Below are 19349 nucleotides of genomic sequence, written 5' to 3' on the forward strand. Positions count from 1 at the left end.
GATTAAATTTTATTCGTACTGGTGTCCTTTTGTTGGTCCCTGGGGACAAAGCCCTGGGAACCTCAAAAGGGGGAGCAGCCCCTGCTGCAAGATATCTATGGATGTGATGTGAGACACCACTCACACTCACGTGTGAATCTGCAATTTGTCCTGCTACAGGCACCCCAATTAAAATCCCAGCAGACCCTTTGAGGAGATCCAGGACTAATATTGTTGTGTCACTTTTCTTCTCTATGTTAGGGCCCACAGGCCCAAACCATGTACCTTAATTTCTTAAGTCCCAATGGAAGCAAGGGTAGAGGCCCTGTTCCTGGCTTCCAGTTCCGGTCTGCCTTAATGGAGGCAACTCCCATGACAGCAGGAGGTCATTGGCAAAGGGAAAGCAAGGATGGTTGAGGGTAATTATTCTTTCAAGTTCCTCCCAGGGACAGGGGAGAACGGGCTTCACTTGCAGTTCATCTCGGTACCTGGCTTTCGCTCCGGCATGGAATGTGGGAGGCAGGTAGGCACTGAGTGCAAAAGCACTTCACCTGCAAAAACCCTCCTACGCTTCCATTAAAAAGCCAAGGTTCTCCTGTTAATTAGAGCTTAATTTGAACTAAAGTACAGGAGTGTGCTAGAAGAGATGAGATCACAAACTGTGGAACAGAACCAGCTGCAAGGTCATTAAGGTTTGAACCTGAGAGAAGACTTGAGTTGCCTGCCATGGCCTGAGCTTTTGGAATTAATATTGATAGTCGTAGTAACATTTCAAGCTTTTAGCACAAAAGATGACTTTTTTTATAACCTATAAATTTCTAAGCTACTAATGGTTGGAACATATTTGCTACTTTTCTTAACTAGAAAAGCACTCCTGTCCTCCTGTTATGCTACAGATCCCAGCACTGACCAGTTCATTGGATATGAAAAAGTTAATAAGCTTTCCTTAACTTTGCTGACAGATGAGGATATTGGAAAAGGTAATTATCTGCTCTGTAATTATCATGATCACTGTTCTCATGTAATTGTACAGAGATCCCACTGGTCTCAGGAAGACAGAAACAGATGGATTTGCTTCAGGAGTTGATGAAATGCTGCCTTCCATACAGAAACACAAATTTCAAAGCAAGCTTTTATAAGCAGCTCCTTGGAAGCATTCTGTCAAGCCAATGCTTGATAAGCTGGATGGCGATGTGTGAAACAACAACGTTTGTTTAAACTTGGGGTTTTTCAAGGTGATCTTGGAGCTACTCCCGCTCTGAGTATCTGCACAATGAATGTGTCCAGCTGTGGTAAAGACTTGTTGGTAGCGAGATGGACTTCATTATTGCTGCTCCTTCTGCTCCTGCAGTTCCCTGAGATTGTCAGCACAAATGCAGAGAGCAGATTGGGTCAGCAGCCAAAACCTCAAAATGGCTTTAGCATTCTAGAGAATCTTGCCATTGCTGAATTCGCCTCTATTGTTATTCCCGAGTTTCAAAAGTTCCCATATACGACATATCCTAATCCACAAATGAGACTCCGGTAAGTCAATTTATTGACATTATCAATAGTATCTATATGGCAGAATTTGTATTTCAGTTGAGTATCTTAGTTTGAATATGGCAAAAACTATTCATTATTCTAGGTTGTGTGTGTGTTTGTGTTAGCACAAGTTGTACAAATGGAAGTTAAAAGAAGATTGATTACTGCTGTTCTCTATAGTAACACCTAAGCTATTGTTCCCACTCTTTCTTCAGAAACGTTGATCTATATGTTTTATGTATTTACATACCCATCAACTGCCCTAGAAAAACTGGAACATTCTGTTTTATTCAATGAGAGCACAGTGGCCATTTTGGGTGCCTTGCTCTTATGCAATTTTGGGCAAAGATCTTGCCTTGAGAAAGTGGATTGGGGGGGTTGTGATCTTGTGTGGTGCCCCAAACTGTGCATTTTTGGCCACCATACCAGAAGAAAATGCTTTTTCTGGGTCTGTGATCTCTCACGGGCCACATGCTTTGAGCAGGATTTTGGACCTGGAAGATGGTGTCCCAGATTTGGGCTGCGTTATGTTGGGGGGTATGTATTTATTCAGTTTCAATTTTGATCCTGCTATGCTTCCAAATGTATAATTTTCTTTGAAACATACATTAAGATCAGTGCAGTTGTGATATTAAACTTCACAACTCAGATCATTGGACACAAACTTCTTCATGCCAAAATCTAGCACAACATCATGGGGTTTTCCATTACATTATCCATACAGAATTAATTGAGTTTCTGCATGAGATAAAGCACTAACAATCTTATCTCATTTGAAAATAAGGCATAGGTTTATGTGTATTTGGCCAGTATCAAAGGTTTTGTTTTGAGATAGAATTGGAGTCCTCTGCAGCTACATTTACACACTACATCGCAGCACTTTCCATGAATTCTTATTCCCCACAAAATGAAGTTCCTACCAATCTTAACTTTCTTCAAAATAGTCCATACATAGTTGTTGTTGCTGTTTAGTCGTTTAGTCGTGTCTGACTCTTTGTGACCCCATGGACCAGAGCACGCCAGGCACTCCTGTCTTCCACTGCCGCCCGCAGTTTGGTCAAACTCATGCTGGTAGCTTCGAGAACACTATCCAGCCATCTTGTCCTCTGTAGTCCCCTTCTCCTTGTGCCCTCCATCTTTCCAAACATCAGGGTCTTTTCCAGGGAGTCTTCTCTTCTCATGAGGTGGCCAAAGTATTGGAGCCTCAGCTTCACGATCTGTCCTTCCAGTAAGCACTCAGGGCTGATTTCCTTCAGAATGGATGCGTTTGATCTTCTTGCAGTCCATGGGATTCTCAAGAGTCTCCTCCAGCACCATAATTCAAAAGCATCAATTCTTCGGCGATCAGCCTTCTTTATGATCCAACTTATGTCACAATTTAAAAAGTTCAGTGAAATGCCTCAATGCAAAAAAATGAAAAGGAAAAACTTGCTAAAACTTGTTGAGATAACTAGACCATAACTTTTCTGCTTGACATGCCCTATCATCATAGGGATGAATCTCAAACCGGTGAGTCTCCAGTGTAAAACAGAGGTATAAAAGATGAAGCGTTTGGTAATTTTTTATTAATTTATTCACATTTATAAATTAGATAGATGGACAGATATATATGCACAGAGAGAAGACAGCACCACTTCAAACCAGGCTGTTTCAAAGAAATACAAATAATGAATCAACCATTCTTAAGAGCACATGGCTTCAGACCAATTTCAGTAAGGGTTCGAGCACAGTTTTAGGACTGAGATAGCTTTGGTAACTCTGATGGATGGTCTTCATCAGGAGAGATGCAAGGGGAGTGAGACTTCCTTGGCTTTCCTTGTCCTCTTGGCAGCTTTCAACAACACTGATTATGGTGTTCTTCACAAATCAGAAAGGGTGATGGGATTTGGAGGTTCTGCTCCTAACTGCAGAATCATTGCCATAAAGTAGCAGAGAAGGTGGCGCTGTGGGTTAAGCCACAGAGCCTAGGACTTGCCGATCAGAAGGTTGGCGGTTCGAAACCCTGCGACAGGCTGAGCTCCCAATGCTCGGTCCCTGCTCCTGCCAACCAAGCAGTTCGAAAGCACGTCAAAGTGCAAGTAGATAAATAGGTACCGCTCTGGCGGAAAGGTAAACGGTGTTTCCGTGCACTGCTCTGGTTCGCCAGAAGCAGCTTAGTCATGCTGGCCACATGACCCAGAAGCTGTACGCCGGCTCCCTCGGCCAATAAAGCGAGATGAGTGCCGCAACCCCAGAGTCGGCCACGACTGGACCTAATGGTCAGAGGTCCCTTTACCTTTAGCAGAGAAGCAGTTGCTTGACCTCACTGCTATTTAGTTGTCAGTTTACGCAAGGGCGTATTCTGTCTCCTGTGTTGTTCAACAAACATATGAAACTGTTGGGGTGTTCTCCTGGGATTTGCAGCATGGTGTCAAGAGTATGCTGGGGACTGATTATTCTATTTGAATCAGAAGAGAATGTGAAGTTGTTGGAAGCAGTGATGGGCTAGTTTGGGACATTAAACTGAAAATGAATCATGATGAGGCAGGGATTTTTAACGTGAGCAATTCCTGCGTAAGAAAATTCAGTGGACTAGATAAAAATCTTGTAATGCTTCAAAATGTTTTTAGTTATAATTGTTTTACATACAGTGGTACCTCGGGTTAAGTACTTAATTCGTTCCGGGGGTCCGTTCTTAACCTGAAACTGTTCTTAACCTGAAGCACCACTTTAGCTAATGGGGCCTCCTGCTGCCACCACGCCATGGCCGCCCAATTTCTGTTCTCATCCTGAAGCAAAGTTCTTAACCCAAGGTACTATTTCTGGGTGAGTGGAGTCTGTAACCTGAAGCGTCTGTAACTTGAAGCATCTGTAACCCGAGGTACCACTGTATATTCTCATTTCATTTTTTTATTATATTGCTACATTAGCATTTGTCGCATGAGCTCTTTGGGAGGAAGGAAGTGGCAAAGGAAATTAATAATGATGATGATGATGATGATGATGATGATTATGTATGAAGTAATGTAATGTTTCTTCTTCAAACAATAACATTAAATTGCTAATGATTTATAATATCTGTGAAACTCAACTTAAATTGCATTTGCATTAAATTAACTCAACGGTCCCATGAAATCCCTCAGTCTACATTGAAATATCTTCGCAGCTATTTGCCAAATTACTACCATCATGTCCTTGTTTTTGTGTTTGCCATGGTTGAGATCAAGAGGAATCCCCGACTCTTACCCAACAGCACAGTATTTGCCACCATCACTAAAAATGTTTACAATGAAATGGGCTCCTGTAAAGGGACTATGGATCTCCTTTTTCTAAGACAGGGGAACCCCCTTAACTACATCTGTGACAAGACATACAAGCTAATGGCCATCATTGGAGGGCTCACCCTTCAGAACTCCAAGCAAATGCCCCACATCTTAAATATCTACAAGTTACCACAGGTGTGTCTATCTGTCAGTACGCATAGTATGTGAGAGCTTACCCCCCACCCCCTGCAAAATGAAAGATGATAATTTGTATTTGATATACAGTGGTACCTTGGTTTACGAACTTTATCCATTCCGGAAGTCGGTTCTTAAACCAAACCATTCTTAAACCAAGGCATGCTTTCCCATAGCAATGGGGAACTAAATGTACAAGTGGAACACACTCAACAGGAAGAGGAACATGTTCTGCTTCCAAGGCAAAGTTCACAAAGCAAAACACCTACTTACAGGTTTGCAGCGTTCTTAATCCAAGTTGTTCATAAACTAAACTGTTCTTAATCCAAGGTACCACTGTATGTGCTTTATATGTACATGTGTGCCCTTTTTCTTTTTTCTTTGCCTCAGCACTTTCCCCATGAAAGCTCGCTCTTTATCGTAGAAATGGAGCAAACAGCAAACTGTGGAAAACATGAATTGCTGTTTGTTGCAAATCAGCAGTAAAAAGTAGGTTTTTGTAGGGAAAGCACTGGGACCAAAGAAAAAAAGGACTTGGACACGACACTTTAAACGCGGACCTAGAAAGTACAGGGCAAAAGGAAGTGTGGCTGAGCCCTCACACACACTTAGCAAACTGCTTCCTCCTCCGACCTTGTTCCAAATCATCCCTTTATATGATCCATATCCAGTGCTCTTTTTCTAGAAAAAAAGGTGCCAAAACTCACCATAAACGCCTCCCTTGTTCTCTTATAATGGCAATGGCGCCCACTTGAGAGGTGCTGGAACTGATTTCTGATAAGTTCCAGCTGAAAAAAAAAGCCCTGTTCATATCACATGCACTCATGTTTGACTTCTTACCTGAGTCAGAAAACAGAAACAAGTTTGGAGTTTTGAAAAAAAAAGTTTAATATGTGCCATAAAAAGGGCGAAACCTGTCCTTTTTTTCTTCATTAATTTTTGGCTCCAAACTCTCCCCTCCTCAAAAATTTCCTTTGCTTTTTTCAAAGTGATCCTGGATCTGATTCATGTTTTTGCAGTTGTTTGTTTGTTTGTTTGTTTGCTTGTTATTACTACATGGTAAAAAGTAAAGGGACCCTGGACAGTTAAGTCCAGTCGCAAATGACTCTGGGATTGTGGTGCACAATTCGCTTTACAGGCCAAGGGAGGCAAAGTTTGTCCGCAGACATGTGGCCAGCATGACTAAGCCGCTTCTGCCGAAACCAGAGCAGTGCACAGAAATGCCATTTACCTTCCTGTCAGAGTGGTACCTATTTATCTACTTGTACTTTGACATGCTTTCGAAGTGCTAGGTTGGCAGGAGCTGGGACCGAACAATGGGAACTCACCCCGACATGGGGATTCAAACCTCCAACCTTCCAATCGACAAGCCTAAGGCTCAGTGGTTTACACCACAGCGCCACCCACATCCCTTGTTACTACTTAGCCCGTTGGTAATCTTCTCTAGATTGTTGTACTGGAGAATTTACAGTCGCTGCTGTATTAAAGGATCAAAAGCAATATTAGCACAACCTTCTATCCTACCATACATTTGTAGAAGTTATTGAAATTGAGCAAACATAAGAGATTGTTTTGGTTTCTTAAAAGGTTATTGTCCTTGTTTTTAGCTTAGTTATGGCTCCTTTGAGCCTGCCTTGAGTGATAAAACACAGTTCCCTTCTGTCTATCGGATGATCCCAAATGAAAGTCCTCAGTATGCTGGGATTGTTCAGCTGCTTCAACATTTTGGATGGACCTGGATTGGGCTCATTGTTTCAGATGACGACAGTGGAGAAAAGTTATTGAGGACTCTCATTCCTTGGTTACTCCAGAAAAATATTTGTATTGCTTTTAAGGAAGTTATTCCAACACTGGAAGGCATCCACAGAGTAACATCTACGAATTTAATTAATAAAGTAAGATCTATTCTTTTATCATCCAAAACCAATGTGATTCTTGTTCATGGGAATTCGCAGTCTATGGAGGTCTTACGAATGGTTCTGCGTGTCGATGAAAATGGACCTAAACCAATGGAGAGGGTTTGGGTCATAACAGCTCTGTGGGATTTTGCATCTGTGTTGGATAGTCGGGCCTTCACACCAAAGTCTTTCAATGGAACCTTGTCCTTCTCACTCCACGCTAATGATGTTGCAGGATATAAAGAGTTCCTTGAGATTTTAAATCCTACTAAGACTGTACTTTATGATATTCATCATTTCTGGTCGAGTGCATTTTTGTGCTCATTCCCCACCTATAACATTTATGCAAAAACCTCAAGAATCTGTACTGGGCAAGAGAAATTGAGGAGCCTTCCACAGATTTTGTTTGAAATGGGAATGTCTGGCCAAGCTTACAGTATCTACAATGCTGTGTATGTTATAGCACATGCTCTCAATGCAATGCTTTCATCGAGATTAAAGCAGAAGCTTATGGGAAAAGCTGCCAGACGGAATCTTAACGTCCATCCATGGCAGGTAAGAGTCTCCTTTCTGTCACAACTGTAATGTGTGTACAGTGGTACCTCAGGTTAAGTACTTAATTCATTCCGGAGGTCCGTTCTTAACCTGAAACTGTTCTTAACCTGAAGCACCACTTTAGCTAATGGGGCCTCCTACTGCTGCTGCGCTGCCGCTGCACGATTTCTGTTCTCATTCTGAAGCAAAGTTCTTAACCCGAGGTACTATTTCTGGGTTAGCGGAGTCTGTAACCTGAAGCATATGTAACCTGAAGCATATGTAACCCAAGGTACCGCTGTACTCAAATGCATTTCAATGTCCAGATTAATGTCCTTTGTTGTAGTAGATTTTTGAAACTGATTGGAGTCAGATTTCTTTTCTCTCTCAATCCTTGGTTTATGATGAGCTGTTTCTTTGAAAGTTTTGAATTTTTCTACAGCAATTTCTCTAACCTGGTGGTGTTTGGACTACAACTTTGATCACCACAAGCCCTTATGACAAATGATAAGAAATTGTGAAAATTGTAATTGAAAACATTTGGAAGGTTGGAGGTAGGGGAAGGAAGCATGTCCACTTTTAACTTAAACACCAGAATCAGTCACATTTTCTGACATCAAGATATGAGATATCTACACCATAGCCTTCACTTTTCCAGGCTCGGTCAATGGGAGATTTGCCAGTCCTATCATTGCCAGTCACTTCTGGGTGATGGGTGGTAGCAAAGAGTAACTCTTTAGATTTGTTTTTAAAAATATGTTATTTGCTTTTTGATTGATTGATTGGTTGGCTAAATTAACTGAATGCAACTTTAAGCAAAAGTTGCTTAAAGTTTTGAAATTTCATGCATATCAGTTAATATCTCGACCCTCCTCCACAAAAATAGCTGTATACTTGGCTGTTTTCCTATGTTGTGAAGGCTGAAATTTCAATCCAATGGAGCACGGTCAGTATATTAACTGATATGCATGAAATTTCAGATAGAGCTCTATAATCCCTAGTGTACTGAGATAAGACCTTTGGAGCAGGCATTTTTTTAAAAAAAATATATATGTTTTTTATGAACCTCCCTAACCCGCGTCCCTAATATGCATTGCTGTGTGTTTAAAGTGGATTGGTTGGTAAATGAATTCTGGAGAGTTCTCTTGTAGTTCTTATGTGATTGGCTAACATTGGTCACATGGGAGGTATCAAGTGAAAGAGAGACTCCATTTTATGTGAAGCAAGATGATGGTACTTTCAAATCCACTCCACTGTGAACATTGCTAAGTTGAATAGAGTGTTGGAATGCTTTGTCTTTGCTTGAAAGAAAGAGAGCAAAGCCTCAATTCATGTATTTCCTTCTCCAATCAAGCTTCACTCCTTTCTGAAGCTCATCCACTTCAACAATAGTGCTGGAGAAGAAATATTTTTTGATGAAAATGGAGACTTGGCAACTGGATATGATATTATCAACACTGTCACCTTTTCCAATCTGTCCATCCATAGAGTCTGTGTTGGAAGGGTGGACCGACAGGCTCCTGAAGGGAAGAAATTCACCATCAATGGAAGTGCTGTTGTGTGGAACCACAAGTTTAACCAGGTGAAAATTACTATTTTTTTCCAGAGCCTACTGATCTCTTTATGGGTCCAGGACCAAATCTGGCTGTTTCTGATTCCACCAAGGAATGGTTTAAAGGTCATACTGTGCAGGTATTTTAAGAATAAGCATCAGAAATCCTTTTAAAAAACCTGCTTGGAACCTCTTTGAGCCAGAGATGGTCTGAGTGATATAGAAAAATAAGCAAGGCTGAAGGATGCTGTTACTTCTGCTGATAAGTGGCTAGCTAGACCATAAGGCTGCTATTGTTGAGAATGTACTCAATCTCTGCACAACCTGAAACAATTATGTGATAACCTTATATGGGGAGAATTCAAAATGCAATGTTTATTGAATACAGCTTAGAAAACAAAGGTAGAGAACTCTCATTCATAGACACAAACACACTTACAGCAAATCTACAAGGGGTATGTCCTCTGACAGCAAGCCAGCCAATCTAGCAATTGGCTAGATCAGGCACCCCCAAACTCGGCACTCCAGATATTTTGGGACTACAACTCCCATCATCCCTGACCACGGTCCTGTTAGCTTGGGATGGTGGGAGTTGTAATCCCAAAACATCTGGAGGGCCGAGTTTGGGGATGCCTGAGCTAGATGTTATCAGTACAGTCATGTTATCCAATAAGTCCACCAATAGAGTCCATCTGGGAAGGTTAGGCCCACTGCCTTCTGGAGGGAAAATCCCCATCATCAATAGAAATGTGATTGAATGTAATCAAATTTTAGCCAAGTGGGGAGGACGATCATTTTCCTGTGCTTTAAGTTTGATGATAGTCCTAAGGCCAAATTGTGGCTGGTCCTGGTTCAAAAACATGCAGAAATCCTAGCTAATCCTAATAAAATTAAAGACAACTGATTGAATAGAAAATATGACTGGTGCATAGGATATTAAATTATACAATTATAGCAGGTGGGGAAAATATCTGCCATGCTGGCCAAATGTAGCTTTCCCCTGGTGCCCAATTGGTCTGCAAGAATCTTCTGCCCATTGGCCAAATTTGGTTTGCTAAGGGTTGAAATTTAGCCCACAATACTGCTTCCCCCAAAATGATGCTTCGTCTGCTTCACATCTGCAGAGATTGGGGGCGGGGAGCTCTGACTGCAACCATTTTGAGCTGAAGCCCATCAGAGTTGCGATACTAAACAAAGGTGTCCAAGGGTCTGACAGCATTGTATGTTTCATATGAGGTTTGAAGCTGACATAGAAATGGAGATGAAGGAAGCATTTGAGATAGAAAAAGCAATAAGACAAGGAATGTGATGGAACATCTGAGGGATGAAGAATTCTAAGAAATGAGTCGGGATTAGCTGTGACTATGTGACTGTGCAAAAAGGGATAAAATTCAATATGAAAGCTAAAAGAGAAAGTAGTTTATTTGCATCTGTTTGTGTAGGCCTTGTAAGCCTTCCCTTACTGCTTCTGCTCTTAAGAACCTTTGTCTCATGACATGGGACAGGTCCAATTAAGAAACCTGCCATTTTAAAGTCAGCTCATCATTGGTCTACAATGTAAATCCATTCTTTCTGGATATTAATAGAACCTACCACAATCCACGTGTGTTGAGAGTTGCAGTCCTGGACACAGTAGGATTTTGCATCAGGGGAAACAGATTTGTTGCCACAATTGTTCTCAGTGTTCTGAAGGAACAGTTTCAAAACTGATGGGTAAGTAGAGATTTCATAGTTCCATGAGTCCAGAGTCCAGAGTTCCATGAGTCCAGTAATATTAAATGGGCTCAAAGGGCTGATTTACACATGCATGTTCATCACTTTCTGCTCACACCATTACACTATTTGATGTGGCTACAGATACTTTCATACCACTTCAGATGTTTCATAGAGTCTATGCACACATTGAGCTATTTGGACAGTGATCTGTGCTATAGATTTCTCTCTCTCTAGTCCAGTGGTTCTCAACCTGTGGGTCCCCAGATGTTGTTGGACTACAACTTCCATCATCCCTGAGCTCTGGCCTTGCTAACTAGGGGCGATGGGTGTTGTAGTTCAACAACATCTGGGGACCCCCAGGTTGAGAAAGGCTTTTCTAGTCAATAACCAAGTGAAGGCATTTATTTACTTATTTTATTTATTTATTAAAATAACTAAATGAGCTTTCAAAAATAATAACTTCAATTCAGAAACAGACTTGGATAAAATCCTGATTGAAAAGGATTACTGGAACAGGAAAAAATTCAACAGGGATTGAAAAGGTAACAGAGATGAGTCCTGAGTGATAGGAGGGAATTCCAAAGAGTAGATGCCAGCACACCAAAGACAATGAGGATTAAAACAATTAGGATTAAATTTTATAATCTCAATTAATTTCCTATTTTGCATGAATGATACAATGTGCCAAATAATATTCTGGGCAGAATGTATGCTGTTCCTTATTATGAACACCAAATAAAATGAATAATTCAGTGCCACTATCATCCCTATATTATACCCCAAAAAAATCTAAATTAGGATTATCATGCCAGTTCTTCTGTAATGGAATGGAGCATTCCATTCCTCTTTTTCTGGAGAAATAGATCCAAAGTGTATTAAGCAGTTGATGCCCTCTAGTTTTAAGGAGATTCATTTCCACTTTTACATTCTTGAGACTTATAACTTTCAGATGCAGACCACTGCAACAAGTGCCCTGAGGACCAGCATCCAAACAAGAACCACGACCACTGCATTCCTAAGCATATTGTCTATTTAGCTTATGGAGAATCCTTGGGAATAATTCTGGCTTCATTAGCTCTGTTCCTTTTTCTGATCACACTAGTGGTAATGTGGATCTTCATTCAAAACCAGGAGACTCCCATCGTCAAGGCCAACAACTGGAACATCACCTGCACCCTCCTCACTTCCCTGTTGCTTTGCTTTCTCTGCTCCTTCCTATTCATTGGAAAGCCTCGGAAGGTGACCTGCCTTCTCCGTCAAACAGTGTTTGGGATTGTCTTCTGTCTTGCTGTTTCTTGCGTGTTGGCGAAAACCCTCACTGTGGTTCTGGCCTTCATGGCCACCAAGCCAGGAAACAGGATGAGGAAATGGGTGGGGAAGAGACTGGCAGTGTCAGTAATCATCCTTTGCACTCTTATTCAATTTGGCATCTGTGCACTGTGGTTGGCAACCTCTCCTCCCTTCCCAGAGTTTGACATGCATTCACAGACTACCCAAATCATTGTGCAGTGCAATGAAGGATCAGCCGCCATGTTTTATACTGTCCTGGGCTACATGGGGCTTCTGGCCATCATCAGCTTCACTGTGGCTTTCTTTGCCCGGAAGCTGCCTGATACTTTCAATGAAGCCAAGCTCATCACCTTCAGTATGTTGGTTTTTTGCAGTGTTTGGCTGTCCTTTGTCCCCACCTACTTGAGCACCAAAGGAAAATACATGGTGGCCGTGGAGATCTTCTCCATTTTAGCCTCTAGTGTGGGTTTGCTGGGAAGCATCTTCTTCCCCAAATTGTACATTATTGTCCTGAGGCCTGAACTGAACAGTAGAGATCAGCTTGTAAGGAAAAAGATTCATATCTGAATTTTAAAAAGCTTCAAGAGAAGGATGCCGCTTATCTCCACCTCCACTACTATTCAATCTGGTACTGGAAGTATTTACAAGAAACATTAGGCAGGAAGAGAAAATAATGGGCATATGGATAGGACAGAGAACATATAAACTTAAAGCCCTTGGGCAGTAATAGAATGCTGGGACTGGAGAGGAGTTTGTGTGTATTAGAACCAGTCAGATATTTTTCCATGAAAAACAGTGGAAGAAACAGTGGTACCTAGAGTTAAGTACTTAATTTGTTCCGGAGGTCTGTTCTTAACCTGAAACTGTTCTTAACCTGAAGCACCACTTTAGTTAATGGAGCCTCCCACTGCTGCCGCCGCACGATTTCTGTTCTCATCCTGAAGCAAAGTTCTTAACCTGAGGTAATATTTCTGGGTTAGCGGAGTCTGTAACCTGAAGCGTCTGTAACCTGAAGCATATGTAACCCAAGGTACCACTGTATGTAATATTGATTTATAACTAAAGATTTATGTGGGCTCACAAAGTGACAAGTAACTCTTCTTGATATTTGGGAATATGCTATGCTTATGTAATAGTTTAGCAGGAAGAGCAGCCAATGGAAAATGAAGAAGAGGAAAATAGAAAAATTAAGGACAAAATGCTAAAATATGTTAAGTTTTTTGAAATGTATGTAATATTGGGCATTAAATAAGGATGGGAAGTGAAACATTAAGGAAGCAGGGGCAGGAAGTCAACTTCCAAATTTGAATGAATTTCATGTTAATTTGTTTAATTTTTTTTGAAAAACAATTAAAATCAGTTGGCAAAAAAAGGTTTGCACTGTGATGTTATCTGGGTTGTGAGTGGGATGCATATGTGGTCATTAAGCAACAGGTGTTTTTAATATTCCAAATGTGTTGTTGGCCCCAAGTTCCCATGTTCCTATAATACCCAACGTGCCTTGAATTTGTGCAGTGGCTTTTTCATTAGCAGGCACTGGATATGAAGTTGTTCAAGAAGTTTTTGGTGACTTTGTTGAGAATTGAGTATCCTAGAGAAGGAAATTATCTACCCTGCAATTATCAAAACCACTATACTCATGTAATTGAGTTGGGATCCCATTGCTATAAGAAAAAGAAAAACACACGGATCAATCTACCCCAGGAGTTCCTGTCATGCTGCTCTACATGTATAAAGATAATTTTTCAAACCATTTTTTATACAATGCTTTTTTGAATGGGTCTATCAAACCTAACTTTGATTGGAATCAGTGACACTAGGAAGTTGGTGGTTCCCCCCCCCCTTCAAATTATTTTTTTAATTAATTTTCCAAATTATTACAAATCAAACCAGATTAAATTAATTTAAGACAGTTTCTTAAAATCAGGTTTCCTGCTCCGGTTCCGAACATATCATCATCACCATTTCCTCGCATAGCTGCATCATTTCTTATTTAAAGTCCAGCTGACATCCTTCAGTTGCCATTAAACCATTCTTCCAGCAGGCTGCTTTTCCCACCTCTGTTACATCTTATAAATAAGTAATCCATTTCATGTGTGTAGTCTTTCACATGCATTGCTGTTCCAGACCTAGTGTGCTGGGGAGAGTTCATTACCATCTACCATTATTCTGTTCTTTGCAGTGTTTAACTGGATGGTACAAGGTCACATTCCATTTTTTTTCCACATTTTACCGACTAGCTTACAAGCTGCAGCCATAAATAAATCACAGAATGCATATACGAACTCCCCCATTAGAATTCCACTCTGGAGTTCTTCCTCGGCACACAATTAGAAACACAAGATTTTCACTCAACTTCAGCCTTGTTGCCAGATCTGCTTGGTAGCAGTTCATTCTTTTTTCACTGCAACGCCATCAGGACTCCTAGGAATATTTTTAAATAAATCCATTCAGCCTTGGTCTGGGGCAGGAGGGGAGGGCATAGCAAAACCTTGTTAAATGCCTTGTTGAAGGTTGGTTTAAACCCCTTGTACCATTATCGGGGGGGGGGGTGTCTTGGAGCTCCTCCCGTTCTGTGTATCTGTCACAATGTATGTGCCCAGCTGCGGGCAAGATTTAATGGTAGCCAGGTGGATGTCATTGCTGGTGCTCTTATTGCTGCTGCAGCTGCCTCAAATTGTCAGCAAGAATTCCGACAATGGATTGGGTCAGCAGACAAAGGTTCGTGATGACTATGGCATTCCAGAGGACATTTTCGTCGGTGAATTTGTCTCTTTCTTTATTCACGAGTTTAATGAGATCACATATGAGACAACTCCAGATCCAGATATGAGAGCCTAGTAAGTAAACCATTCTAGCAAATAAGTCCACTGACTGAATTAAATTAACAGTTCAGTAGCTTAGCATGAATATAACAAAGTTATTCATTGTTTGAGGCTTTGAAATATGTACTACTATGCCTGCAGCAAAATTTTAAGAAATAGAAATTGCAACAAGACCAATGAATTTAAGTCCTTGAAGTTCTGTCCTCTATGAATGAAAATCATGATTGGGAATATTGAAACTATTCATACATTTTTCCCCATTCTGCAAAATGTATGATGTGTATAGGTCATTTGCTCGATTTTTATACTGTTTTGCTTTCAGAATAATTGTATTGCAAACTAAGTTATGGTAATACGAATGACATAAGATGATGCCTTATATCCTGTACCTAGTGAGGTTATCAGCAAATCTAGTTGCTGATTACCAACACTGATTGGCAGCGGGTGTCCAAGGTTTCAGATAGGGGGTATTCCCAGCTCTTCCTGCAGATGCCAGGAATTAAAGGTGGGATCTTCTGCATGCAAACCAGGTGCTCTACCATGGAGCTACAGCAATTCCCCAACAGTCAGTGCGATTTATCAATTCTGACTTAATTACTGATGACTTTTGAAGCCAACCTTTCCACAGTACAATCCAGCAGCCTTGCTGCAACATCACAAGGCTTCCAATTCTATTTCCCATTCAGCAAATAATAGCGATTGTGCATGAGATAAAGTCTCTTGAAAATGGCATAATTTTTATATGCATCTGGTACCAAAGTTTCTCCCTTGATGCAGAAGCTGAGCCTTCCACACCTACATTTAAACAGCACAGAAGCTACATCACAGGGCTTTGAAATGAAGTTCCTTCATTAGGGAAATTCCTACTAATCTTAGCTTCCTTAAAAGTAATCCACAGCTTTCAGTGAGTTTCAATTCAAAAGGTTCAGCTTGGAGAAACAAGTACAGATAATGAGAAATGTTACAGGTAAAAAAAAAAGTGGACACTTTCATGGGATAGTTTCACAGTAACTATTCTGTTTGATTTGAGGGATTTTCATTGTAGGTGGGGTCCATCAGTCAGGCAAGACCCCATCTGTAGTATCGGGCAGTGTCTCCACCCCCATCGTTCAGCCAGGACACTGAGGTTCAGCTCTGAGGGCCTTCTGGCGGTTCCCTCACTGTGAGAAGTGAGGCTACAGGGAACCAGGCAGAGGGTCTTCTTGGTAGTGGCACCTGCCCTGCAGAATGCCCTCCCACCAGATGTCAAGGAAATGAACAACCATCTGACTTTTAGAAGACATCTGAAGGCATCCTTGTTTAGGGAAGTTTTAAATGTTTTATCGTATTTTTAATACTTTGTTGGAAGCCACCTAGTGTGGCTGGGGAAACCCAGCCAGATGGGTGGGGTATAAGAAGTTTATTACTATTATTATTATTATTACTACTACTACTACTACTACTGGCTTACTATTCCACTTAGTATAAGAGCTATGAAGAAGGACAGCTAAAAATGATCTACCAGTCCTTTTATAATGGCAGAAAGCAGAGAAAGGTTTGTGTGTCTTTCCCCATTCATTCATTTATTATTAGACAGAAGGAAAAATGCTTAAGAAGAGAGCACTACCTCAAAGCAGAATACTTCCATTTCATGCAAACACAGCTACTGAATCACTGTCTTCAAATTAAACACATGAAATCTAAAAAAGAAACACAATGAGAGGATAATATTTAAAAAGCTGAAGATGTATGAGTCTTAAGCAGGTAATATCTGCTGCACACCAGTAGTTCTAAAACAGCATCTACTAGAGAATTTAGTTGATTCTATGTATTTTAAATCAATGGACGTGTGATATTCCTGAGTCTACATTGAAATGTCATTGCAGCATACTGCCGAGTCACTACCACCAAGCCCTCGTCTTTGCATTTGTCACCAATGAGATCAACGGGAATGCCCACCTCTTACCCAACACAACTATGTCTCCCATCTTTGCTCAAAGTGCTCGCAATCAAATGGGATCATGTTCTGAGACTATGGATGTTCTATTCAAAAGACAAGGGAGTCCCCTGAACTATATCTGTGGCAATGCATACAATCTAATGGCCATCATAGGTGGGCTCACCTCTCATAACTCCAGGCAGATGCCCCATATCTTAAATGTCTACAAGATGCCACAGGTGTGTCTGTATGCAACCTACTAGGGGGATTAGTGGAGAAGATATCTTTTTCTTGCTATTCATATCCTTCCCATGCTCACAATAGGAGTGGCCAAATGACTCTACTGATAGCTTTGCACAGTTCCTGAGGCGTATCATTGCATAGGAAGATGTATCCTTTGCAGCCTGGATGTTGTGTACTACTTCATTAAGAGGCAAATCCAGAAGGACTCACCATTAATCTATGTGAATGAACAGGAAGCAAGTTACACTTTTACAGCAGAAACTGTTTGAGCAGTTTGGCCAGCATAATCTCTTCATTTTTTACCAGTTATTTTTTTATTGAATTTCACAATTTTAAAAACAAATTAACCTCAGCTTTCATACACATTTAAAAGCCGACTTCCCACCTGTCAGGGTTTCTGGGAGAAGTGAGGAGATGGCAGAGGATTCAGCCTCAGGCGAATCCCGGAAAGAGAGAACCCAGGGGGGCAGAAAGACCCTGCGGAAAAGAAAGGAGAGGAAGAGGTGGTCTAGAGCCAGGCTATTAAGTTGGTGTGGAGGAGGGGAGGAGTCAGAGGGGGACTTCGGCGGTCTAACGTGACAGACGTACAGCCACAATGCTGAACTGTGAAAGAAGCAATTATCTTCAATAAACTTTTCCTGTAAGTAAACTATAACGGAGTAAGGTCTCTCGTGAGCTGGGACCCACCTGGGTGGCTGTGACAGAAAGTCCCCCTCCCTCTGAAAGCAAAAATTTTTTTTTGCGAAGCTCACGAACGGGGCAGCCATGAGTGCTGAGGAACAGCTGGCTGCACTCCGGGATCAGATTACCACTCTCACAACGGCAGTCATTGCTTCGCAGAAGAAGAATGCTGACTTGGAGAAAGCGTGCCAGGATTTGCAAGCGAGGTGGGAAAATGCGGACAAGGCGGGGACCCCGGGCTCCAGAGCGGAGGGCATTGCGCTTGGAAGGAGGGGGGGTGCCCTAGTTTCGCATTTTAATGGCAACTTGCAAGACTATCCCAACTTCAGGGCAGATGTCGTGTATGCACTGCATTTACTCCGTCATGATTTTAGAGATGAGGAGGAGAGAGTGGGATTTATTGTTTCGCACCTGCATGGGGAGGCCAGGGCTTGGCTACGCAATCTGTGGCGCGAAGATGGACCAGCCCGTCGCAATGCAGATGCGTTTATCAAGGCAATGGATGCTTGTTTTCAATCCTCTGTGGATAAGGACATTGCGCGCCGGCAGATGCACGGGCTGAGGCAGGGGAGAGCCACTGTACGCCAATATCATTCTAAATTTTTTGCATTGCTCACCGCCTTAGATTGGCCGAAGGACAGTCTACCGGTCAGGGATCTTTTTTGGGAGGGATTGAGCCCCTCCGTCAAGGATGAGATCGCAAGGGGGGACAGACCCCAGACCCTGGAAGACGTGGTGCAACGGGCTTTGGCTATAGGAATTCGACATGAGGGACGTCCGTGGCACGAGGAGGGGGGGCCCCAAGCGCGCGCGCAAGCAAAAGCTCTCCCTTTTGTGCACAGGGATTTCAGCCGTGCGCACCCCTCACCAATGGGGAAGGAAGGCGAGGAGCCAATGGAGATTGGTGGTGCTAGGGCTCAAAAGCCATCCCAGAGCCCCATCCCTGCTGCAGCCAAAGCGAAGCCTCCTAGAGGGACCAGGAAGTGTTACATCTGCGACAGTGCACACCATATGGCGAAAGAGTGCCCCCAGAGGCTCCAGAAGCACACTGCAGCACTAGCAACTGTGACAGCAGAGGTGCAATCAGAGGAGCAGCTTCAGGGAAACTGCAGTGCCTGGCTGGAAGCAGAGCTACTGGGGCTCAGCCAGGCGGATCTGTAGAGAAGTCCCCAGCATCCTTGCAGCGCATGGACCCTTTACCTCCCAAACCAGCAGTTTTACTCACAGCAACACTCCAGCTGCCTGATGGGCGACTTCTCGAGGTTCCAACAACCATCGATTCGGGAAGCAACGCCGATTTCGTGGGATTACAGTTCGTCAAGCAGCATAACATAGCGCTCCTGCCTGCAACGACGCCTCTGAACGTGGTCACGGTAGACGGCAGGAAGTTGCTGGGGGGGCAAGTGGTGCAGCAAACCCCTCCCATGATGATGCAAATTGGAGACCATCGAGAGCTTATTAGTTTCAATGTCACCCACTTATCGGACACGCCCATCGTGTTGGGCATGAGTTGGCTGGACAGGCACAGTCCCGCGGTTGCTTGGTACCAGAGGCAGATCACCTTTTGTTCATCGTATTGCGCCCAGAATTGCATCCAAACCGATCAAGGAGGAGAAGCCGAACAGCAGCTGCATCTGAGTATGGTGCAAGCGGTTCCTCACAAGTACGCGGAGTTCTTGGAGGTTTTCTGCGAAAAGGAAGCTGACAAATTGCCGCCTCACAGACCTTACGACTGCGCGATTGACTTAGTGC

At 42.3% G+C, this 19349-nt stretch overlaps 1 protein-coding gene across 1 annotated transcript; it reads left to right on the forward strand.

The window, feature by feature from the left end:
- Nucleotides 1-8620: 8620 nt before the first annotated feature.
- On the forward strand, nucleotides 8621-13209 carry LOC309326873 (vomeronasal type-2 receptor 26-like). Its single transcript, XM_081835905.1, has 4 exons — nucleotides 8621-8954; nucleotides 10511-10637; nucleotides 11590-12737; nucleotides 12961-13209. Exons 2-3 carry the CDS (start codon nucleotides 10634-10636, stop codon nucleotides 12495-12497), a joined length of 912 nt encoding a protein of 303 aa, XP_081692031.1. The 5' UTR covers nucleotides 8621-8954; nucleotides 10511-10633; the 3' UTR covers nucleotides 12498-12737; nucleotides 12961-13209.
- Nucleotides 13210-19349: the final 6140 nt, after the last annotated feature.

The sequence above is a fragment of the Podarcis erhardii genome, assembly GCF_964252035.2.
Source record: "Podarcis erhardii genome assembly, chromosome: 13".
In the NCBI taxonomy this organism is placed as follows: Eukaryota; Metazoa; Chordata; class Lepidosauria; order Squamata; family Lacertidae; genus Podarcis; species Podarcis erhardii.